Raw genomic sequence first — 25,529 nt, forward strand, 5'->3', positions numbered from 1 at the left:
TTCATTAACTTCAATCCCTCATCCGAGCCGGCTATTCTATACCTATGCTTCGGTTGTTCTTACAACATTTTCACCTTTAAGGGACAAAGATGCGTGCAGAAAAAAGCTATTGGGCTATCTCTAGTCACGGGCTATGGGCTACTTGTGGCTCTCGAGCTGACTATATTTAGCCTCTGTGCAGACGTGGACACGGATTGGGAGACCCGGCAACGCCGTAAATCTTATAAATAAATAAGAACACAGACAGATAAAACGTGACAATTAAAATATAATAATTTATAACAAATATTACATATACTTCGAATTCATAATATAACAAAGAATTCGTGCTTATCAAATTCTTTCGCCGTACATAATAATTAAATCACAAATATAATAATTAATATAACACAAGATTCAAGTCTCAATGATCTTCAAGTCTCTCTTTCTATTTCCTCCTGAACTCCATTGTCGTCATTAGTAAAGATCACGGCCTCTAATTGGAGAGAAAGAAGACTGAAGATGAGGTTGGCAAACTTTTAGGTTTTAGAAGTTTCAATATTTACAAAATTGCCGCAAAATGTGTTTTATATTTACAAAGCAGTAGCTGTGTCTTGACGCTGTTTAAACCGTTTCCGAGGCATATCTGAGATGTATCAGCGTGTTCGAATGCCCAACACTATGACACTCCGAGATTTCAGAATGCCCGTGGAACATAGCATTGATCCCTCCAACAAGTTTTTTGTATACCCCGCTTTTGTTTCATAGCTTTTTCTCTCTAAACACAATAAAGTAATAGTGTGCAGCTTGTATCGTTGGAGATGAAAAAAATATAGTCGAGACTACACATTAAAATATAATATTCTAGAGAGTTAAATTATTAGTTTTTTTTTTTTTTTATCAAAAAGGAATGGAGGGTTAAAATATAAGGAAAACTAATGAAAATGACTAGAAAATTTTGAATTTTAATCAAAAAGGTGTTGTAATAAATATTATCATGATTGACTTTTTAGAGTAAAAATGTCATTTTCGTCAAAAGTGAACCGTAACTCACCACTTTTGTCTCTCCACTGCTAGAGATAGCCTTTTATATGAGCATTGGCATAAGAAACAACAAAAACCATAAATAAACTGGCGCAAACAGCCAAACCACAGTCAGCCAAGTTGGCTAGAACAATATTCTCTATACCCAAGTTTAAATCTTCAACTATGTAGTATAAGTTATATTTAAATATTCCAATGCTAATGGGGTTTGGATTGGCCTTTGTTCGGCCAATTTCCAAATCATTTGGTTTCATTTCATTGCAAAGAAGAGCATCGCCTCCACAAGCTTATGAGAAAATAGCAATTTACACCTTTTTTTGGGGTAATTTGTATATTAACAGTGAAAGCAGGTGAGAGAAGGATGAGGTAGAAACTGAGTTGCATAAAGCATGTTTTGTTGCTTGCACTGCCAAGTGCAAACTGCTCTCCTTCATAGGATCATTGAATCATGTTCTGGGTCCCCTTTTTGGATACGGAAATACATCGAATTACAGCATTAACATTTACATGTACATTTAAAGTATAGGTTCCTAGTTTTCGTATGAAAGTACTTGAAAATAAAAAGGCTCATACCCAATGCTGTCATATACACAGGTTTCCGAATCACGGCAAGCAAAGGGTTTGCGTATGCTTCTAGCACATTGTCCTGAACTGACGATGTAAGAACATTGCCTTCGGCCACAACTTTCATCTGCATTACAAACAACTGGAGATCTTGGTTCTCGAGCCCTTTTTCGGGATGTTGCAGCAATAGTAAATGATTCTCCGGCCAAGACTAGTGGCTGAATCAGTTATCGAATTTGAATAAAACGTGATGGATATGCAAAGTCATTCTCTTCGTCTGATGTGTCAAGGGAAATCTGAGGATCCTAATGCATAGACACATGAAACAGAATAAGTTCTACTGTTTCAGTAAGAGCAAAAGCAAGGCATTCGCAGCTCAACTATGTACCTAATACATGGTCAATGAATTTCTTATATGACTGACCTGTTGATGCCGCCGACGTTGGATAACAGTGAATACTTTAACCATGATATAGATTGGAAAAAGAATTCCAATCGTTCTCAACACCATTAACTACAGCATAACGAAAATATTAGTAAGTTCTTTTTTACATTTGCCTGAAGAGCATTTCATCCTTTAAATAAAAAAATGGGGTTAGTAAAACTCACTGTGAATAACGTCAATGAGTACTCTCCTGCTCCACTTATTAAGATTGGAAGAGTATGGCGTAAAACCAGAAGAACCATGAACTGAAAACAAACAAAAAATGCTGTAAAATATGACTGAAGTAGTGAAGTCCACAAGACCAATTAATTCTTGCTAGACAGAATTGACATATTCAAAAACATGTGTATTCATTTTCATTTATAACTTTAAAACAGAATAATTCCCCCATAGGTTGAAAAAATTCAACAATTAAACCACTTCATCATGTGAACATCTGCATGTTACTAGGTTTTGTAGTTCTTTCTTTTCTTACGTCGCCCCTTCTTCCAGTTCTTTCTCTGCCATTATGGCATTTTTTTTCTTGTTAAAACTCTTTCTTAATGGCTATTCACAAGTCTCCACTTGTTTTGTGTGTGTGTGTGTGAGAGAGAGAGAGAGAGAGAGAGAGAGAGAGAGAGAGTACGATGATAGCAACTATACGACAGCATATCAAGCTTCTTGAAGAAGGAGCTGAGTATTCATCAGCAAAGTCCGTATTCAGGTATCCGTTATCAGTAGTAACCATTGCTATAAATCCAGGATTCTGCAGGTCCCTTCTGGAAATCTCCCAGTTCCCCCTAACATGGTAACACCAAATTGAGTATACAATGTTTTTGGTTCTGAAAAATGAAATTAGATCTTTTGTTGAAAACAGAAAACCATGAGAATATGGATAGGTAGATAGTACCGGAAGTTCATTGGGATACCACTATAATGATATAGAGGAGGCGGTGCTGTATAATCTGGCTTGAATTGCTGCAATTTCACATTCAACAGGGAAAATGAAAATTCTTAATTCTCCCAAATTAATAATGATCATAAAACACAACTAAAGTTAGAAACATGTTCTGTAAAGGAATGGCATACCTGGTGGCAAATTTCACAAATTGTATCACCCTTCTCGTTGCACCACTTCTGAACACATTTGCGGTGAGCGTACTACAAATATGTGAAGATTAAATAAATAAATAACTCCATTCTAAAGCCAGTGGAATTACTTGACATGGACAGAAAGCAGGGTACAGAGAAAGGGAAAGCCAAAGACAATGGCTGTTGTTGTTGTCGTCTTATTTTGCAAAAGAAGCAACATTTTACTGCAGAAGACAATAAAAATAAACAAAGTGCACAAGAAGTAAACAAAAACTCAAAATCAAACAATGAAACATACAGAAAACACAACAAGCTAAGATATCTCGAAGAGCTAACTAATAGCAGCTTTCCAATCAAGCCAAATATACGAAAGGGACAAATTTTAAAATCTGACAACACCGAAGCCCATAGTGAAGACCAGAAACAAACTTTCTCCCACAAATCCCCACCGCTGCTACCTACACAATCCTCAAAGGTATGATCCTGTTCCTTCTGTCCAGGTTACTCATTACACAGCCAAAACTATACATCCCCCTTAAGTCTTAGCGTTCTTCCCCTTCCCTGATAACTTATGCTCCTCTGACAAAGACAATAGTTGTTTTTGCCATATGATACGTAATTGTACCATATGGAATGAATAAATAAGCTACTAAGACAACTTGACATGATCATCGGTAACAAAGTCAGGGACTGATGGCCACAATTAGGAGTCTAGATTTGGTCTACAGTCTTTACTTACGCAAAAAACTTGCAACCTTCTGTGAACTGGAGTAAACATATTATTGAGAAATTTATCCAACGGCTTTAAGATTCTAACTATACTACAACATCCATAAGGAATGATATAGCCAATTGTTCCATTCAACTCATAGAAACATCACTTTCTCAAAAATTTCCATCTCCCATTTTCTGTGTTCCCAACTTCTAATTTTGTAACATTAACCATAATTTAAGACAGGTATTTGTAGTGAGGGAACTGTGATTTTGAAGTAGGAGCACAACTAATGAATTTTGGCATACAACGTCGACATCATCAATAAAGCGGGACATAGGTATTTCAGTTTTGAAGCATTGGATGCAATAGAAAGGAATATTTATGAGTTTGATTGAACTGAAAACATAAGACTACAGTCATTCCCAAACAAAACTTACAGACGCACTGAAAAAGATGACACAAGACTGAAACTTTGAACATCAAATAGCAGAAGTTTCAAAGAGAAAAGACAATGCACAAACTAAAGTGCAGCGTACCTTCAAGCTGCCACAGCAAGAACATGGTGCTTCCATGTTTGAATCATCATCCTCATCGTGGCAAATCCTACACTGTACAAATTTACTAGGAGATGACAGGGTATTCATATCTATTTGATGGGAAGATTCCATGATATCTTGGATTGTTGTGGGTGTTGGGTGCTGCAACTGATATGTGCTCTCTATAACAGCTTCGAGGGTAGATTCAGTGATCAACCGATCCACGAACAACACAAAATGATCCCCCATCCTTTAAATGATAAAAAAGAAAAGTTCAGTTAAAAATCTTCTACGCAGCCTAACTTGGATTTCAAATTTAATCTCCACCGAATAATAGCAACTAAAATACACCATAACATTGCATAATTTCAAAATGACAACCACTCAAAAGATCCATTAACGAAGTATATGAATCAAACATTGTCAAAAAATGGTGAAATTGAAAAGCCAAATGTTCTGTTCTAATTGACAGCACAAATTAGGACATCAAGGGTCACCAAAACAATCAACCTTAAAGTTCATACAATTAGGTCATTTAATAAATCAATCTACAAGGGTCACCAAAACAATCAACCTTAAAATTGTCAAGGTACAACAACTAAGAACCAACAAAGGTTTGTGAACATCACCTGTACCTCAGTCAAACGGATGTACGCATCACAATAAAAATGAACCCTATTCATCAAAAGAAAAGATGTGAGACATATATAATTGTGGGACAATAATGAAACCCTAACAATCTTCTGAATTCTCGAAAGAAGGTAAATTTCTTACATTACAAAGTAAAACAAGATCTAACAGAAAAACCCAAATTCCTATTTTCCTCCATTTCACTCAATTTTTCTCACGAATGAAAGGGATGTTCTGGAAACATTGGGCAGCAATTAACTTAGTAAAATGAAATCTAAATATCACTGCAACAGATATTATCCATACATTTTCAAAACAAATAAAAGTGGTGAGAAGAAGAATCCCAAAAAAGGAGGTGTGGGCAAAAGAACAAGCACTCAAGCTGCATCAAGATTAATAAAGGATCATCAGGCAGGAGAGGAAAAAAAAAGGTAAATAGGGGAGAAAAAGCTAAGCAAAAAAACACAAAAGGGGGAAAATATCAAAAGTGAATGTACCTTTTTGTGAAAAATCAGAAGCAGAAAATGCAACTCTAGCAACTTTTACAGAATATTAGTTAAAAACAAAGAATTAACAGCATTGAAATGGCACAAAGAAAACCCAAATTTGAAAATGCAAAACTAAAATCATCCAATGAAAAAAGATTAGTTCTTTTGATAATATGGAAAACAAAAAAGAACCAGAATCCAAAAACTCCAAAGAATTGCCCCAAATCAAAATACGCCAGAAATGCCAATGAGAGAGAGAGAGAGAATGACGTTGCCCAGATGAATTAATGAAGCTGATGAATGGAAAGTGGGAAAGATTAAATCATAGAGAGAGAGGGAGACTTACAGGAATGGGAATGGAATTCTCTGCAATGGAAGAAAGGAAGAAAGCAGCAATCTTTTTGCTTGAAACGATGGAAGCAAGAGATGGAGTGTTGTCGTTGCACACACTTACTACAAATTTACAGAAACAATGGAGTGCTGTGAATTCATAATATTAACGGAAAAGAAGACCCATCAGAAAGAAAGCAACCATTTTTACAGTTTGGGTGGGAGAGAAGGAGGAGGAGAAAAGAGAGGAAGCATTTTATCGAGGGAAAGGTGAAAAGGGTAAGGGGGATTCTAACCGCAAATAACCCACGTCGCCAAACTAATCGACATCCTCTTTCCTTGTTTCGCCGCTTTCCCCGTTTTTCTTTTTACTCTTTTGACATTCAATTTCCCTCCATATTTTTACGCCGCTTTGCTCGATTTACCGTGACTTCGGTTGGGTCAAGTCAAGTGGGAGTAGGAATTATCTAGTACGCGTTTTATTGTTATGATGTTTTGTTCTAATCGAATAATAGAGGTCTTAAATTCAAATGCAAGGCGAGAATGAATCATATTGCTAATTTATTGTAAGGTTTAGGGCTGGTTTGGTATTGTTGTGTTTTAAAAAAAAAAATTGCTTATGTTGTGTTGTGAGAATAAACAGCTGTGAAATAAAATAGCAAAGTGTTTAATAAACTTTTTTGTAAAAGTGCTTTTGAAAAAAAAAACATTATTATAGTGTTTGGTAAACTTTTATATAAAACAGATATGAAAAAAAGCCAGTTTTTCAAAGCTGGGTTTTGCAGCTTCTTGTTTTTGGCCTTTTTTCACCCAAAACTGTGAAAAAAAACTGAAGCTGAATGTTTACCAAACACAAAAACAGCTCCCACTTTTTTTTATACCAGCTCTTTTCAGAATCACCTCAGTACCAAATCAGGCCTTAATCCATTCTTTCATTCTTTTAGTGTAGATAATATAGAAAAAGTAATGGCAAGTCTTAGATTTGATTTCTGGCATTGATGAAGCACACAATAGTGGCCCTGCAATGCACCAAAAAGATAAACTACCGTGACGAAATCACCAGCTAGTTTCCAGTCCCCTTTTTATCGTCTAATTAATAATAAAGTTAAATACGAATAATTACTGATTTACTAATTACTTATATATCAAAGGGTCAATTACTAATGTTGTGCAGATGAAGATTTCTACCAATGAAGGGATTAATCAACGGGACTTACACGTTGGGCCAATCCTAATTGATAAAACAAAAATAAATAAATAAATAAATAAATAAAAAGAAAGAAGAAGGTTTCACATCATGTCGAATCTCTTATATCTGCAATACCTAGTTTCCTCATTAAATATCTAAACTCAACAAATCCAATTTCATAAAATCCTAATAACTTTACACATCCAATCTTTTATAAATAATATTCAAACTCAATTAGATACAAAACACAAAAAAAATTGAGAATGGTTTCGAAAATTGGGATCCCCTTCTTTTTGAAAGCGTGAACCATTTTATCCTATGAAATTTTTTAACGCCGGTAAAAAATTTGAAACATGTCCTCTCTCTTTTTCATTCGCAAAAAGGAAAAAAACAAAAACTCAGGAGACAATGGGAGTGAATGATGGAGAGATGGAGAGAGGAAGGGGATGTGGAGGAGAGAGAGATGGAGAGGAGATAAGAAAGGGATGTGGAAGGGATACGATAGGGGAAGAAGAAAGAAGGTTTCATGCGAGAAAGTTTTTTGAATTTGATTAGTTCATATAATTATTGTGTTTCCATGTAACAAAGATTATTTAAATTAATAACTTAATTTATCGTAAGATTAATCTGAAAGATCATATAAAAGAGACCTCACAAATCGTCAAAATAAAGAAAGACCTTAGGAGGGCAACTTAGCTCGCACTATAAATGATAAAAACTCGGGGTTATTACAGAAAAGTCCAATTGAAGAAATAAATATACAAAATCTCTATCAGTCGCATTGTATATTTACAGTTACAAAGCCAATTGCTATAACCATATCAACCAAAATGATGAACGGTAGATAGAACCCCATTAGCCACCTCCATGAACCGTAGCAAAATCATGGCCGTCGATGCCGGGACGCTGACGGCGAAGAGAAGTAGCACAGAAAGGGCTACACTAGGCCTGGTGTTCATGAGAAACGATTGAAGACAACCCACCATGTTACAAACATGGTCATCATAACTTGCGTAACACTGCTTCTCCCAATGCATCCATTCCTGAGGAGGCTCGTAGTTCCTCTCCACCATTTTCATCTCGTGAATGCGTTTTCTCAGAACGATCAAGCTCTCATCGACCACGGATCGCGATGGCCCTTCGCGGTTGTCCCTCGCAGCTGTTACAACGACAAGCCCGGTAGTGCCGGTACTTGCACTTGATGATCTCCTTGGCATTGTTCTCCTGTGCAGTAATCCAGTTCTTGTGCACTGAGATTTGCCTGCAGGCAAAAATGGCAAGGGAACAAGTGAGGAGGAACGTAGACAAGTTGCTTCCATGTCTGAGTGAAAGAAAATGAAATTAAAATTGGATGCGAATGCGATCAACCAATTCGATGTTGAGAATTGACTATTGGTCCTGTCTGTATTTATAGGTGCAAACTTAGGGAATGGTTTGAGCTCGAAACGTAGTACATGGGTAGTTGACACGTGTTTTTTTCCGCGTTTTTCAATTTTGGATCAGAAATTATGGCACCACGTGTCGATACATGGACAGTTCCTTGTGAATTGGGAAGGGAAGCCGGCCACATGATGGGTCGGCACTTAAATATACTTGTTTTTGGGTTGACGGAGCTTAAGATTAATTCATACGAATTGAAGTTTGAAGCGTACGTACATTCCAAGGTTTGCAAGCATTATAATATATAGGCCGTATTGTATCATTTATGGGAGCCATGTGTATTCCTATAAAAATAATATATTTGATATTTGGAGATGAGGATTCGAGCATAGTACTGGATAAAATTTTTTTAAGCACTCAAGTTTACGAGTTACCACATTTGGTAACTAATGTTCCGTACAACAAAAATAGGTGCCATTCTAAAAAAAATATGGGATGAGACGAGAAATTTGAAGTGTCAAGTATGTGTGAATAGAAACAGCCTAAGATTAAAGCCATGTGGCTAGTGCATATGATGACAGAAGGAACGTACGATAATGAATTAGGATTACAATAAATTTATAACTATAACATAACAAAAGAGAAAAGTCTGTGATTACTTGTACCCACTAGTAAATAGTTTACAGTTCCGTGTGGAAAGAAAAAAGTAAGTGATTTCCACGCACTTTTTCATCCATCCACAATTTACGGCCTTTAGAATGTACAAAGCAAAGAAAAATCAAGAAACAGTTTTAAACATAGGTGTGCAGAAGGAGAAGCAAGCTATGCAAAAATCATTTACCAAGAGAAGTAATGAGAAATTTGAATTCAATTTGTATTGTATATAATTTGAGCAGCATGACCAATTATCTCAAGGAATACATATCATATCAGAGGGCGAACCTTAGTACAACGAAAATGTTGCTCCTTAATGACCAAAATGTCACAGGTTCGAGTCATGAAAACAACCTCTTTGCAAAGCAAGGGTAAGGCCATACGAAGGACATTCCTCCCCCAAACCTCGCAAAGTGGGGTGCCTTGTTGGCTTAGGGTCACCCTTTAATACATATCATATCAGTGTATGCTATCACTTCATTGCCATTTATAAACAATTCCAACATTTCATTACTTTGTACACAATTGATCACAATATTGAAGAACGATTAGAGTTTTGGCCTAGAAACAATTCGAATCTTCAATCTGATATGGTTGAATATAAAGAAGAAAAAAGAACATGAAATGCACCATTTTTTCAGTATAAAAATGATGAAGAGAATTCATACTAGCAAACAATCGAATATCCAGGTGACGTTGATCATGTGATGTTGCAGAGGACAGAAAAACATCAGTCATCGTAGGACGAGTGAGGAGCAGCAGTGCATCCAGGGTCAAAGGGATCTTCAGACCCACAGCAATGCCAGTATTGAACAACTTTGCCAGAGTCAGGAGTATTCATGGTCCCCCCAGTGTGAACACTCTCAAACTTCCTCTTCGTTTCGCCTGTTTGATTGCAGATGTTACAAGTATGACCCGAATTGAAGTTGCGTTAAAACCAAAGTATATTACACAAAATCGAAGAAGTGATGACGATAAAATGAAACTAAATTTACAAACTTTACCAATCATTCTCACCCAAAACAGGACATTATTACTGTCAAGGTATTTATTTAGCGAACAAGTTGAACACCATCGCAATTTGTTCAAATTTGACCAGGCACTCTTTGTATTAACTTGAACGTGAACAACCCTATGCAATTTCATTAAGTACTCGTGGAAAACCTAGGATGTCTTAAAATGTACATGGGTTTGATCCCATAGCTCTTTCTCTGAAAAATTGCAATAACTTATGTACTAAAGCAATCTAACAACTAGGAAGCAAAAAAAGACTCCAAACTCAGCCTTTCACAATGGACTAGTAATTACATCTTTTGGCATCAACGCAGTATAAAGTAAGTTGTCTATCCGGTTTAAATTATGGTTCTTTAGTTGCAACTGATATACGATTGCACTGAGTAAATTCTGAACAAGAGGAATGCTAACGGACTTGCTGCCTCCTCAGGGTTTTGGATCAAGAATTAAGCATGACCCACTATACAGGAAGTCCACCTAGGGACTCTCTTTTGAGCAAGTGCTGTAAGCATTTCTCTTTGAGCAATATGCAGACAGGACTGAAACCTCTTCAGTTCTGTCGGAATCTGAAGTTCAAGCCAACAACCAAAACCTAATTTGAATTGCTTTTGATATGAACTCATATTCTACTCTCAAGAACAATCTTTCAGTGGTGGAAGAACTACCGATTCATGGAAAAGATAAAAAAGAATACATCAACAGAGCCTAAAGCACTTTAATTTGCAAAACTCTTCAGTCAGTCACATTGAGCAACATCTTAAGTATTTGCAAATAGATCATGCTTAAGAATTTCCAATGGCTCGAAACATTTATGAATAGATGCCATTTTGTATCCATCTTATAGCAAAACGAACGAAAAAAGGACTCTGATTATTAAGCCCAATAGCCGGGCAGGTTAACTTATTGAGGAAGATCCATTATAAATTGCTTATGACTGCAAATTCAGTAATGCATTCATCAACAGTTTCATACCTCACAAAACTGCCCAGCTGCTAATGCATAATCACAAATTCAACAAGGAATTCACAACAAGTTCGATTCGAAAGCCGGTATGGTTTCAAAATACAACTACAATCTGTGTGTAAATAAATTTAATTCAACAAGAAGATACAAAAATCCAGCTTAGATTCGTAATATCCCTCGTAAATTGTGATAAAATCCAAGTAAAATTATTTAGGAAAGAAGATAATGGAAGAAATAAGCAGGTACCTCCGAAATGAGCGGTGTGAAAGCGGCAAGCCCGGGGGTTATTGAGGGAGGGGTCGAACTGGGTTTTGCAATTCTTGCAGGTCCTGAAGGTTATTTGGTTGCTGGGTTCTGCCGCAGAGCATCGAAAGGCGGCGAATTTCAATGTGGGTTTCGGCTTCCGATGAAGAGGAAGCAAATAACCCGGTGACTGAGGAAAACCATAACCCAAACCCAGCAGAGCCATCACAAAGCTCACAACCCACAAAACAAAACTAGCTGGTGTCTCGACTTCAAGAATCGTTAATAAACGGTCCGGGGTAGAACCGGGCATTTCATCCGTGTGAATGACAATTCTCACTGTTAAATTCGATAACAGTGGCTAATCGTCTAAATTGAATGGATTTGGGTATGAACTTTCGGGCATATTCTGTATAGGGGAAAATCGTGAAGATTATTCGTTGGCTTGTTTTATTAACATCTTTGATTACACCTCACATACTTAATAGACTCTACATTTACTTTTTAAATTAAAATCTTTCTTAACACACCTCACGTATTTTTCAATACTACGCTCACACCTCACATCTTATGCACCCCACACCTCATATCTCACACACCCCCACAATCATCAACTAATTAACTTCACATCAAACTCTTCATCTCTTTCAAATAAAAGAATAATCCACATTTTAAAGACAAGAAAGATGAATTAAATTGTGGTATAAAATCTCCATCTTGCCGTTTGATTTATAAACATCCGTCAAAATTTTCTTGAACAATCATGTTGGATTCTAAGAAGCCTGATGGACAAATGGTAGGAACTGTTCTTAAAAAGTCATGTCAGTTCCAACCAGCCAAAAAACATTGAATTTCTTATCATCAAATAGCCACAAGAATATTACATTTAATTACATCTTAAAATTTTACAACATTCTCCAGTTTGCTTCCTGTTTCTTGGATTCCAATTAGAGCAGTGCTTTGCAAAAAGTCAAATTTTTATTCCATTATTTAAATAATTTCTTGAATGTGAAAACCAAAGAATGAACGAGGAGCAAAACTCGATATTTTATTCCGTTCATCAAAAGATATTTTTTCATCAACATGTTTGTTTTTTTAGGGTTTTGTTCTACAATGTAGAGTAAGAGTAGTTATGAGGCTCGAATAGTCATTTCATATTAGAGTTACAAATTATTTCGTATTATATTTTTAAGTGGGATGTATTCAACAACATGTGGGGTGTTAATAAAAAAACCGTTATTCGTTTATGGTTTGAAATATAATTATAAGATTCTTGATCTATATTCGTACCAGAATTCAACCAAACAATATATAATATAATTTATATAGAGTATAATAGTATTATATAAAGGAAAAGGATCCTAGCCGGATCCTTTTCCTAGGGATCCTGCGATTGTGACCGTTCATCGTACATCATGCGATCAGTTTTTGTTAAGTTCTATTTATATTTAATTTTAAATTTTAAATTTTGAAATGATTTCTAACCGCATAATGTACGATGAACAATTACGATTACAAGATCCCTAAGATCCTTAAGGATCATTTTCCTTATATAAATATATATGTACATTAATTATTCACCAAACCATTATTTTAAGAATACAAAAGTTGCATTGCTTGAGTTGCATTTTGTGAGAAAGTTCAAAAGTTTTGAATCAAAATCAATGAGAATTCAATGGTGTTTATGACAGATATCAAAGAGTAGTCAACGTCATCAATGTTTTATATTTAATGCTTTAATTTTAGGATAATGCTAGGAAGACCAAAAATTTTAAACTAAATTTGAAAACCAAATGATATGATTGTTGATAATTAGATTATTATTTGAGTGTTGATTACTGTGCTCATTTCATATTGGTTACCCATTTTCTAGTTTGCAAATTTGGTTTAAAATTTTGGTCTTCCTAGCATTACTTTTAATTTTAATACTTGACAAGATTCGTTCGTTGAATCATTTTATACATCAAATGTTTAATGACGAATATACTATTTGTTTATAAGAAGATTGATATAACCGTTAACCGATGATAAATCTATTATCCGGTGAGTATGGATATAGATAATTCCCAATGGTTAATTTACGATTATAAATATGGTTAATTTTCATAGTTACGGGGATGAGTATAATATTTCCATCTCTAAACCAAACTGCTACCATTCCTATTCGACTCGCTTTTTTAAGACGATATTTTGCATTACTCAAATATGTTAGATAGAATTAGAAACTGGTTGGGGAAAAAGATTTTTGGAAATTTGTGGAAAAAGTTAAGAAAGTAGAAATTTTCATAGCTGAGTAGTTCATGAATCAACGCATTTTGTGAGATTGTTGAAAAATTATCAGATATAACATGGTTGGGTTCACCTCTCTGTGTGTGTGTGTGTTTTTTTTTTTTTTTTTACAAGACGATAAAAATATTCTTACATGATCAAACGATTTAGTTTTGCATTATTCATCTATTTTCTTTGTTTAAATAAAATCAAATCGGCCATTATAGTCAGCCGAATTGATGTCCCCTTTTATTAGTACTCGCATGTGACATCCGAATCAATTTTGGTTCGGTCTCTTAACATCAACATTCACAAGAATTCAAAACCACAAACCGAACAATTACGATCCGATTTAGTTTTCGACTATTTAACTATTGTTAAAATCAAACAATTAACTGCGGTTTATTCAGTGAGCAACGTTGAGAGATCAATTATTTGGATCAGATTTTGTAAATCATATAAGATTATTGTTAATTATTAAAATATTAAATATAGATTAACATGCTTATTTTCTATTAATAATACGTTATATGATTCACAAATTTGGTTTATGTAATATTATATCATCTCCAACCAAAAGAGGGTCAGATGACTCGTTTTAGACCTATAGCCCCCTAAGAAATTAATATTACAATGCATGGTCATATTTCTTACCATCTCCAACCGAGGGACTAGAGGGTCATAGGCCAAACATAGTCATATGACAAAAAATCATCTCTAACCGAGAGGACCAAAGAGTCATATGACCAAACATAATTTATTATTTAAATTTAAAAACTACAAAGCTTAAATTTAAAAGCTACAATAACTTAAATTTTAAAAGCTACAACTTAAATTTAAAAACTACAAATTTAAATTTAAAAACTACAATCATCATCATCATCATCTACCATTGTAGGATGATAGTCGAAGGTAAACAACTGTCGTCGGGCCATAATTTCCCTTTTCTTGCTATCAAAATAGGCCTTACTCATTAGAGTGTAATCCAAAGTGTTACTTTGCATATTCCTATTGTCCATGTCTTTTTGTATTTGTTTGACCTGTTCTTCATGCCTACAGTTCATTTCTTCTGCGGCAATGATATTTTGATCCACCATTAATCGCAAAGAGACCGTCATTTTCTGTTGAAAGGAGATCTTTACCTTACCCTTTGCCTTCAATTTTCGGTTTCAGTTTACTGTTATTAATTTCAACCGGTTTCGGTTTGTTAACGTCACCATTCGACACACACTTAAACGGTCCAGGTTCGACCTGAAAATACAAGGATATAACCAGAAACAGCAGGGAAAAGACTAAACTGCCCTCTTTTCTTCTGTAGGTACTTGTCGTTTGCAATCCCTAGGGTTCTAGGGTTCCCAATTTCAACTTTCGATTTGGTACCAAAATTCAGTTTTCGATTTGAATACTAAAATTGCGTTGAAATTGAGCTTTGCAGAATGGCGACGAATCGGAAGAGCAACGAAGACGACGAGCCAAACGGTGCTCCGGAGACCGACCGGTGGTACAGCCTAACCCTAGGTTCTTCCTTCGTGGACCACCGTCCCTCCCCCAAGTTCTGCACCTTACGCTGTAAGTTTTAGTACCTCAGTAGTTTACTATACTTTCCGTTTGTTTCCCGAGAAAATTGAGTAAAATTAAAGCTTTGGGAGTATACTAGTCTTGTGTGAAACTAGTTTTTTTATTTTTTTTATTTGAAGTGATATTACTATTCTAAGCTGAATTCAAAAGACGGTAACCACCAGGGCAATCTACCACCTGAGAAACTAGTTTGTTTGTTTACACTTTTGCACCATTCAAAACTTGTGAAGTTAGAAACTTTTGTTATCAGTGTGTTGTTCATAAATTTGAGAGTTTTTGCTACCAATTGGATCCATTTTGTCAAAAAAATTTCGAAGTTTGGTGATATATTTTTATTTTTCAGATGAATTTAAACCGGCTTCAATTGACAAGAACCAACCAGGGTTGTTACACAAGAGCAAGGACAATAGAGTTGCATTAGAATTTCACAACAACCAACACGGAAAACCCAAAGTGACTTTTGAAGGTGTGAGTGAGGATCACAAGAAAGACGAGGCCGTTTTGTTCTTTGATGGTGAGGGTTTTCGGTTGGAGAGGTTGCACCGAGCAGTGAAGCGGTTGAGGCATGTCAGGCTGCCTGGTGAATCTGCAGCTCCAGTGGCCGCAGTCACGAGTACATCAGTTTCAGCGGTGGAATCTTATTCTCCACCAACCGGTGGCAAAAGACCAAAGCTTCAGTCGTTGAACAAGGACATTCTTCCTAATATGCCACCGGTAGGCTTCTTTGATTTTATGGTCGTCATATCTGTTGAATGATAAGAAGGGTGAAGTGTGGTCCATCTCAAAAAGGGGTAATTGTAGATGCACTTGCATACGCATTGCATATCTAGGTGGACTTTGCAGAAGAGTATTGCATCTTGTGACTCAAGCTATGTAATCTGAATTCTCCCACATTGGAGTTAGATTTCACAGATTGAGTACAATTAAAGTCGAGGAGTCAGCAATATCGGGGATTTAAACCAATTTCGTGGAACTTGCTTCATTTAATATATAAATTTGAACACCAAGACTGGAATACTGAATATGAGAAATCTTTCTATGCTGGAACATGTGTTTCCTTCTATGCTGGAACATGTGGCTTGTGTGCTAGTTCTTTGTTGCTTGTACCGACCAGTTGCAATCACGTTCTGGTGAACGGTAGTGGCAACACTGTGAACAATCATATCCCTCACTTCTATCATTGTGCAAAAATCATGGCGTCAAATGCAATCTTGCTTCTTTATTAAATAAATACTTTTGTATTTTATTTGATTTCGTACGGGGTTGAAATCATCTTCAGGATGTGCTAATTGCTATTATGTTATCTAGAGAAGATATATCCTTTCGAACTACTTAACTTATAACCAATACTATTTAATGCTGCAATCTTTTCCCTTGTGTTAAATTGAATTTGTGAAAACTGGATTTGTTGAATAGCATGGGCATCTTTTTTTAGTACACATTTCTTTCAGGAATTCCAGTAATTATGTGATGGTTGAAACTATTTGCTTAAATTTAATTGTACAGGTGGAGTTGAAAGAAATTGATATCAACAGCTTAGCGAGCTTAGGTATATGATCTTAAACCCTACTGTTACGATGTTGAGTTGTTTGATGGAAATTTCGTTCTCTCCCATTATAGATACAATTGTGTAATGTTTGAGCTTCAGGACTACATTTCTTCATGTTCCAATTGATCATAATGTCTTAGTGATACTAGTTTTTCAAAAAATAAAATGATAAATTAAGTAACAGGTCTATGATGATTATCAACTCTTTTATAACAATGAATTTGTTCTTATATGCTTAAACCTTTGTTGTGCAAAAAAACCAGGCATTTTTCGTTGGTATTTTGATGTTCTAACATTTTTTCTGAATTTCATTTTCATGGCTAAACAATTGTAATTACATTATGTTCCTTAGTAATTGCAGCTATATTACCGCCTAGCTTTTGGTTTTTTATCATGGTATTGATACATTTTACAATCTTCTTTCCAGACCCAGGGCCAAAACCTGAAACCAGCGAGGATTTGGACTGTCCGCCTTCCTTACCAAATCCACCAACTGCATCTCCTGATGCACAAAGAAGCGATGAAATGGAGGAAGAAGTGGATGTTGTCATTGATGATGATGACAATGAAGATGACGGTGATAATGATGATGATATATCTGAGAAGGGAAGATCTCCTGGAAAGGAATTTCACACCGGCATTGACATTAACTTACCTCATCCAGGAGATATGGATGATGAGATTGCTGATGCGGATATAAGTGATGATGTGATGTATAATGGCCCAAATGCTGCCAAAGCGCTCAGAGGTCAGGTTAATGCTGAGGTGGGAGAGAAGCACACTGATATGGATGATGAGGTTGTGGATGTTAGTGATGATGTGATAGATAACGGCCCAAATGCTGCAGAAGCCCTCAAAGCTCAGGTGAATGCCGAGGTGGGAGAGAAGCAGACTTATCTGGATGATGAGATTGTGGATGTAAGTGATGATGTGATGGATAATGGCCCAAATGCTGCTGAAGCCCTCAGAGCTCAGGTGAATGCCGAGGTGGGAGAGAAAGAGACGTCAAGCTCAAATGATACTAGTGGGAGTGAGAGTAGCAGTGGAAGCGGAAGCGGAAGTGGAAGCGAAAGTGAAAGCGAGAGTGAGAGTAGCAGCAGTGATAATGAAAGCAGTGAAGGTGGCGACTCAGTAAATTCTATCTAGGTAAATGAAAGAATGCATTGCATAGAGGTTTCATAGCTAAGTAGTTAGTACATAACCTAGCCTAGCATTAATGCGATCATCCACAAACCAATGCTCCTCGGAAGTGCGGACCGCTAAACTCGAAAAAGTGATGTGAGGTGTAATTTAGTTGGCATGGTACTAGATCTTACAATTTGGTAGGAGATTAACCAAAATGTAGTAGGAAGTTATTATGTATAGTTGCACTACTATTTGTAAATTGTTCTGTATACTGCACTATTTATGTATACTATTATGCAGGTGAAATTTATTTGTCCGACCTTTTAAATGTTTCTACTTCCTTTGGATTTGCTCAGGTCATATGAGCTGTGACAATTGTTTGCCTTCTGACTTGATTGAATTAAATTTAGAAGAATATATGCTATGGTTTAGTTGCTCATGCACTCATTGAAAATTTTGACAATTGATGCACGTACGGCCCATTCTTGAATGCTGATACAGGCAAAGCCCAATTCCTACTACTGAGAGCTCACAATGTATCAACGGTAATGTTTTGCCCGCACGCACGCCTGACACTTGGCAAAAGTCGAGATTCTGTTACCCGGCGAACTTGGAACAAGAACACTGGTGAGCGAATTGGCAGAAGCACTCGGTGACTGATTAAATTCACAAACCCAAACCTCAGAAAGCAAGCAGCCACGACCTCCGGTCTGCAAGCATCTCTGGTCCTCACTGACTGAGCGAATTCATAAATAAGCGATGAATTCACATTGAATAACTGGAGCAGACATTCGGCTATAGGGATTTGGATAAACTTGGTGCATATTTAAAACGTCTTAGTAGCATTCAAATTATTTGCCCAATAACGGAACAGTTTTACATGTTTTCCTTCATCTAATTTATGAGCACATAACAAAGTTAAACAGTAGGGCATCGACAGAGATCGACTCCATGCTACGGAACTTAAATCCACTAGGATAAATCATGAACAAAATTAACACGATCATAGGTCAAACAATACATCAGTCGTGCAGTGTTCCCAGTATATCCTCATCCCGATATAGCTGGTACCTAAAACAGCAAAAAAAAAATAATTTAATGAGCATCTAATCGGACAAAGGAAGTGAATGTCGAAAGAATGCAGAAGTAAATGTTCTCAAAACTGCATCTATTTCTCAATCCTGACTAATTTCACAAGTTCTCGTAACATACGTAACATGGCATGCATTCTCAAATGTTGTTCAGTGTCACATACAGAAATCCAAAACTGGAAAATTTTCAGGCATCACGCTGAAAGCATTTAAAAGCCTATGCACAAAAACCTAAGGACGAGATATACCAAATATACCTATGGAAAAGACATCCTGATAAAGGCCACGTGGGTACGACGGGGGCCTTACGCAAACTCATACTTGAGACTTGACATTTGCTAACGTAACCTAAGGATAAGTTTAAGGACCTTGCAGTAAATCTGATTAGCTAATTATTAAGAAAAAATTAGGAAAATTATAAGACTATAAGGTGATTATAACATTAGAGATATCATTATCACTAATTCGTCTGCACTAATCAAACTAAGCCAAGATTGGCTCTAACTTGCCTGAAAATTACTAAACAAGCTGGCATGCCATACAATAATCTCGGCTCAAGTTACCTAAATTTCTCAGTTAAAAACTTAAATCCTTCTCTGGACTAGAATGAATATGAGAATTATAAGGCAAAAACACATGCTAACTAAAGCACACCTCTGCTTTACAGCAAAGGTGCCTACTTGAGTCAATTCGCCAAATTGTAATCCTAGTAATAAGACACATACAATGGATAAAAGCACACCTGTTTACAGAGAGTGATACAAATAAGACACATACATACAAACCAAATGGACAGTCGTTCGTGCAAGAGAAACAAGTAGCATTTCACTATGTATTGTATCCATATACCACGGAAAAATTCATAAAACATACATGCGCAAAATCATGAAATGGAAAGCATGCCAGCCTTATTATTCAGTAATATTTCAAGTCATTGCATCACGTACAGAAGGGAAATCATCAGCACAAAATCTAAGGTCTAGTTTTCTACACAGTTCTTCCATATGAATATTTTTTATCTACATGATGTGAAGGCAATTTATAAAACAAAAGTCCCAGTGCTTAAGTAAGTGTTTCCAAATCAAATTTCAGCTTCCATTGTATCTCTCGATTGAATTAAGGTCAGCAATGGTTTAGTAAATATGCCCCAAAAACTATTAGAATCATGACAGAAATCTTTCAGAAGTTTATACATAATTAAAAGCAGCTTAAAGTATTGCACATCTAAGAATACTAGCAATAAGGCCTTGTGAGATACATACTCTTTGTCACCAAGCTTCACTTCAGTTCCTCCATACTCTGGCAGCAGAACAGTGTCTCCTTCCTTCACAGTGGCGGGGATGAACTGTCCCTCCTTATCGCGAGTGCCAGGACCCACAGCAACAACTTTTCCAGAGTTCAGCTAAAAGCGTAATGCACCAAGATTTCAATTTAGAAATTAATTTTTATCCAGACAGCAAAGCCTCACCTTCATGTTATATTGCATATCTTAACCACAAAGAGTTTCTGTAAAAGGGAAAAATTTAATTAAGCAAAGCCCCATTTGAACGAAAAATGAGGCGAATTAGATTTAAAACAAGACCCTTGTTTGCAAACATAGTAGTAAAACGGAAACGTGTTTGCACGTGCTTCTAAATTAACTAAAAGCGCTTCAAATTACCAAAGCTCTATTAATCATGTTTGGAAGAAGCACTTTCATTTTCATTCAATGTGCCTCTAATAGAAGCCCTTTTACTGGAAGTGCTTGTGAGTTATGAGCATAGGTGCTCTTTAAAGAAGCAGTTCCAACTGAGCCCTACATATATTCATCATTGCTTTGATTTAGTGGTTCAAAAATGATAATACCTTTCCAATTTCTGATTCCAAAAAGTACCCAGATACAGAGAACACTCAAAATTCGTAGAGAGAGCGAAAAATCTAAAACCCGAATTATCAAACATTCCACAATTTCCACTACTAAAAATCCAATAACACCAAAACCCAGAAACCAAACCCTACTTACATTTAAACTATATTGCATTATCTCGAGTTTCTCAGGAAACAAACACACAAATGAGAAAGTGGGGAGAGAGCATGGGTAAAATGATAAAAGCATATACCTTGGCGGATTTCTCCGGAAGTAAGATTCCGGTGGTGGTTTTCGACGGAGGGACGATTCTCTCAACGAGAACGCGATTCAAGAGTGGAACCAGACGCTTCGCCATCACAAAACTGGAAAGTAACGGCAACGCACGCGCAGAGAAAGAATCGTAAGCAGCGAAACCCCTTAACTCTTTCGTTTTTGTGTAGGGTTTAGGTTTTTAAAGGGTTCCACGCAAAAAAATTGAATAAATAAATAAATAAAAACTGATATTAATACCCTTAAAATTTGATTTTGCATAACAAAATTTTCAAATATAGAAAGTTTAAAGTTTAAAGTTTTTTTTAAAAAAAAAATTTGAAGTTTAAAATGAGAATTCTCAAAGAAAAAGAAATTATTAAAAGTTTACCTTAAATTCCATATAGGTCCATGTGGTTAAATAAAATCTCCTACATTTTTTTCAACTTGTTTAGACTAAACATTTGTTCCTTTAGACCTACTCTAACTGTAAAACACAAATTTTAGGTTTTAAACCTACCTCAACTTACTCCAACATTTGGGCCAAACATGAGTTTTAACCCAAAATTTATTTTTGTGACAAATTTAGGCCATAATTCCCCTGTGTTAGTGAGATGGCCCACCATATATGTTTACTTTTTTAAGTTTTATATTTATAAATTCATAGAATCCAACTTATAAGATCTTATATAATCAAATTCAATGGTAAAAAAAAAAAAAAAAAGATTTAACAGTCCAAATTTAATTCCAACGGCTAAAATAATTATAAAAAAAAAATTCATGTGTTTCATATTCTATCATAGTGTTCCATCAATTTCATGGTGTCGGTTTAATATTTTTTTTTTTTAATTTTATCTGAATCTAAATATTTTTAAGTAAAAATGTTCACAAAATTGAATTATAATAGTCTACATAATTAAAAAAAAAAAGTTACTTCAAGAGAAAAATTATCATAAATTCATTTTTTTGGTAATCTCGGGCTAAAAATTTAACCTAGAAGGATTAGAGCAAAAAAACTGTTTCTGGGTCAAAAATTTTAACCTAGGGTTTGGAGATCATAAGGGCAATTTAAAATCAAGCATAGCCCAAAACTAAATACAATCGAAAAAACCTAAAAAGAGCAAGTCCACAATAACAAAAAATTTATATCTGGAAGATTGCATGTTCCACTCCACTAGTTGCATCGCCATCGACGATCCGCCGCCACCACTAAGAAGAAGAACCCATGAACAAACTAAATGAACGAAAAACGGGGGTGAGTGAGCCACCTACATAAAATGCGCTCCAATAATTATACCAAATAGTGCTAAAAGCACTTTAATAACCACTTAACACTAAAGTGCGTCGCCGAGAAGAGACACGCTATAGGTTGACTAGCAAAGGTTGGTGATGATGGCCTGACGACTAAAACTACCAAAAAATGATGTTCAAAAGACTAAATTATCCTAAGACTAAAACTTTCTCCCCCTCTAAAATCCGGTATTTCTTCTCTTTGAACCCTCATCTCCATACCAATTATTCAATTTTAATACTCGAGGTCTCGAACATCTTTCCCATACTCACACATCACTATCGGCTACTTTATTATGATTCGAATGGCAATTGTGGAGCTTGTCTTACAATGGAGGGCGTTAACTGCAAGGTTTGTGGTAAAATAAAATATAAAAACAAAAGTTGCACTCGTTTGGGTTAAATGATTGGTGTTATGATCTCTTGGTTTAATTGCTCTTGCTTAGGTTAAGTGATTGGTGTGCTACTCTCAGTAGTGCGATGGTGCCTGGCCCCTGTGGTTCAACAATGGGGATGAGATTTGAAGTAGAAAAAACAATCTTGGGAAGAAGAGAGTTTTAGTCTAACACTTTGTTTTGGATTAGAAAATTTAAGATTACTAAAGAAAATTTAAAATAACAAAATTTTATTTTCTAAAATTTGTGAATTTTATTTTATTTTAAGAGTTTAATGGACTTATAAACTCTATCAAAAGCCTAACGCTACTCTTTTTTCTTTTCTTGTTTTTTTTTTTTTTTTTTTTAGTCGAGCGATAGCGTTAGTAAGTGTTTGGACCAGATTTTACTTCATCGGCTCGAGTAATCAAGGCCGTTGAATGAGCTGAGTTCTAGACCGTTGGATGACAAATCGGTTGAGATAATTTTCAATATTGTTAAAGGATGATATTATGGTTTTAATCATAATGATTATCTCTTAATAGTATTAAATTATCTAGACTTACCATTATCTGGAACACAGCTGGGTGATAAAGCAGTAGCATATGATAATGCCGAATAAAATAAATATTGCAATTGATGAACAATTAGCGTGGCATTGCATGTTTGCACCTATACAAATGAGTGGAAGAGGGAGTCTTTTGTTTAGATTAGGCTACCAAGGAAAGGAAAAGCACAACATGGGCTAAAGTGCTCAGACTTTGGTAATGCATGCACTTGAATGTGAAAATGGGTCTAAACATTGTATGGTTATTTAGGATGATATGGGAAGAGTTCCATGTGCTTGTAAATTGATCTAATTGCATGGTTATCATATGTGGACGACAATTATCATAGTGTAGCTTTGCTCATTTGGAATAATATTCATAGGAATATTATTTATTTCGATTGGATACTCCAAGTCACGGCAACAACTTCATAGTGTGTTCATCAAGGCATGTCCCTATAAATACAAAACGGCATATGACATTCAAACTCTCTCCAATTCAACACACAAACTGCTATGTGCAAACTGTTGCTCTACGCGAAACCTCTCAACAACCTTGAGATTTTTATTTTCCTTTTTCCGCCAACACATCTTTAGTTTGGATAAACAGCATTGTGAAGGCAACTGGCGAACATTTTCAGTTTGGATAAACAACATTGTTGCTGTAAAATCAGCCGACAGCGGAGCACTTTCAGTTTGGATAAGCAGCATTAAGTCGATGCCAACTAGTTATCTATCCAAGTCTTAGTCGAGAAGGATTTTTGAATCCTTATTGGCAAAGGTCATCTCTTTAGCCTTCTCGGCGAAGTAAGGTATTACAAGTTACTACATTCGGCACATTGAAAGCCAAATTTGATATTGAACTTCGCAGAACTAGCAGCTTTGTCTTCAGGCTCTAGAACTCGAAGGCCGAAAGGTGTTCTTTCCTCGGCCATAGTCGCAAGATCAAGAAGTCAGCAGCGCGCTCAACGCAACATCAACATATTTTACTCATCGGCCGAGCTCGACTAACGAGTTGGCACGCCCCGCACACAACTGAAGAACCTAGTTAGCTTTTTCATTACTCGGTTTGCGCACCACGTAGACTCGGTAGTTTTTAGGGTTAACAGTAAGTTAGATGTTAGATTAGCTATTGACGGAGTTGACGGGGTTTGAATCCACGCCGTCATGCAAGGGCATAACACCTTTCTACCACTGTGGTAAAGGGCCACAGTGGATTAGGAAATTTAAGATTACTAAAACATTTTAAAACAACAAAATTTTATTTTCTAAAATTTCTGAATTTTATTTTATTTTAAGAGTTTAATAGATTTATAAACTCCATCAAAGGCCAAGGATTTATAAAGCCATAAAAAAATCCTCAAAATCTATTTGACAAAAAAAAAATCCTCAAGATCTCAATTGAATACAACCTCTAAAAGAACAACGAAACTTGCATACAGAATTGTTGTTTTTAAACTCTCAGTCATAAAAATTCAGAAGTAACACCTATTTACATGAAATTTAAACTAGGAAATTGGAAATCACAAATTCGTTTTTTATTTTTTTTGTCGGAAATTCTAAATTTCTATGTTTATACATTTAATTAAGAGAATTGGTGCATGTCAATTTATAAACAATGACTTTTGTCAAAATTTCAAATTTATTTCTCTCATTCTAACAGATTGTGTAAAGATAATTAAGTCTTTTCAACATCAATTTTTATTATTTTTATAAGAATTAAAAAAAAGAGGTTATATCTCTAATCTCTTAATTAATAAAACACTCATTGTCAACCAAAATCATATGAAATTACCAGTTTAACCCTCTAATTAAAATAGAACATGAATAAGAAATATGTGGCAAAAATGTAATTTCCCACAACCAAATTTTGCTATTTTTTTTCTTCAAAGCCTCATGTACATGTAATTTTAACATTTTACATAACAAAATTTTACTGTTTTTTTTTCTTTCAAAGCATCACCTACATATAATCTTAACATATCTCTAATTAAAAATAATAATAAAAAAACAAAACAAAAACATCCGACTCTCTCCACGTTATCTCTCTCTCTCTCCCCTTCTCATTTTCTAAAAAAATGTGTTTATACATACAAAGTGTGTAGGCAAATGCTAGTTAAAAATAAAAAGAACAAAAAATAGTTACGTGGGGAAAGAATTGTTGACTTGTATAGTTTCCCATAATTTAGGGTTTCCTAGTTTAGGATGAATCTCTTGTAATCTGTGTATATTCCCTGTGTAATCTCCTGTAATTATTTTTCCTTATTTGATTAGATTAGGGTTGTATATCAATACCTCTTTATGAGAAGAATAATATAGAATTGAAAGCATTCTTTCTTCTTGGCACCAGAGCCTTGTTGAAAA

At 35.5% G+C, this 25,529-nt stretch overlaps 5 protein-coding genes across 12 annotated transcripts; 1 reads left to right on the top strand and 4 right to left on the bottom strand.

Moving 5' to 3' along the window:
• Positions 1 to 1,385: 1,385 nt before the first annotated feature.
• On the bottom strand, positions 1,386 to 6,074 carry LOC137740366 (uncharacterized). Of its 7 annotated transcripts, none has more exons than XM_088700616.1 (10): positions 5,482 to 5,602; positions 5,291 to 5,366; positions 4,990 to 5,029; positions 4,355 to 4,604; positions 3,101 to 3,172; positions 2,922 to 2,989; positions 2,658 to 2,811; positions 2,197 to 2,277; positions 2,012 to 2,101; positions 1,386 to 1,892 (listed from the first exon to the last, which is right to left on the bottom strand). In XM_088700616.1, the coding sequence occupies exons 4-10, from the start codon at positions 4,601 to 4,603 to the stop codon at positions 1,815 to 1,817; spliced, it is 792 nt and encodes a 263-aa protein (XP_088556742.1). In that variant the 5' UTR covers position 4,604; positions 4,990 to 5,029; positions 5,291 to 5,366; positions 5,482 to 5,602; the 3' UTR covers positions 1,386 to 1,814. The 7 variants fall into 7 exon arrangements, with proteins under 7 accessions (XP_088556742.1, XP_088556740.1, XP_068336341.1 ...); XM_088700614.1 differs by having other exon boundaries at positions 4,984 to 5,029; positions 5,482 to 5,601; XM_068480240.2 differs by lacking the exons at positions 5,291 to 5,366; positions 5,482 to 5,602 and adding an exon at positions 5,819 to 6,074.
• Positions 6,075 to 7,646: 1,572 nt separating this feature from the next.
• LOC137740740 (uncharacterized) lies at positions 7,647 to 8,355 on the bottom strand. Its single transcript, XM_068480560.2, has one exon. The coding sequence runs from the start codon at positions 8,308 to 8,310 to the stop codon at positions 7,813 to 7,815; it is 498 nt and encodes a 165-aa protein (XP_068336661.1). The 5' UTR covers positions 8,311 to 8,355; the 3' UTR covers positions 7,647 to 7,812.
• Positions 8,356 to 9,604: 1,249 nt separating this feature from the next.
• Positions 9,605 to 11,624, bottom strand: LOC137740819 (carboxypeptidase). The gene is made up of 2 exons (XM_068480625.2): positions 11,249 to 11,624; positions 9,605 to 9,910 (listed from the first exon to the last, which is right to left on the bottom strand). Exons 1-2 carry the CDS (start codon positions 11,556 to 11,558, stop codon positions 9,756 to 9,758), a joined length of 465 nt encoding a protein of 154 aa, XP_068336726.2. The 5' UTR covers positions 11,559 to 11,624; the 3' UTR covers positions 9,605 to 9,755.
• A 3,082-nt stretch (positions 11,625 to 14,706) lies between these two features.
• On the top strand, positions 14,707 to 18,093 carry LOC137740335 (uncharacterized). Of its 2 annotated transcripts, none has more exons than XM_088700231.1 (5): positions 14,707 to 14,831; positions 14,949 to 15,082; positions 15,435 to 15,805; positions 16,598 to 16,640; positions 17,068 to 18,093. In XM_088700231.1, exons 2-5 carry the CDS (start codon positions 14,950 to 14,952, stop codon positions 17,784 to 17,786), a joined length of 1,266 nt encoding a protein of 421 aa, XP_088556357.1. In that variant the 5' UTR covers positions 14,707 to 14,831; position 14,949; the 3' UTR covers positions 17,787 to 18,093. The 2 variants fall into 2 exon arrangements, with proteins under 2 accessions (XP_088556357.1, XP_088556358.1); XM_088700232.1 differs by having other exon boundaries at positions 14,756 to 14,827.
• A 495-nt stretch (positions 18,094 to 18,588) lies between these two features.
• On the bottom strand, positions 18,589 to 21,148 carry LOC137740336 (10 kDa chaperonin, mitochondrial). The gene is made up of 3 exons (XM_068480198.2): positions 20,956 to 21,148; positions 20,119 to 20,258; positions 18,589 to 18,836 (listed from the first exon to the last, which is right to left on the bottom strand). Exons 1-3 carry the CDS (start codon positions 21,058 to 21,060, stop codon positions 18,788 to 18,790), a joined length of 294 nt encoding a protein of 97 aa, XP_068336299.2. The 5' UTR covers positions 21,061 to 21,148; the 3' UTR covers positions 18,589 to 18,787.
• Positions 21,149 to 25,529: the final 4,381 nt, after the last annotated feature.

Source organism: Pyrus communis, chromosome 9, assembly GCF_041283825.1.
Source record: "Pyrus communis isolate YQ-2024b chromosome 9, ASM4128382v1, whole genome shotgun sequence".
In the NCBI taxonomy this organism is placed as follows: Eukaryota; Viridiplantae; Streptophyta; class Magnoliopsida; order Rosales; family Rosaceae; genus Pyrus; species Pyrus communis.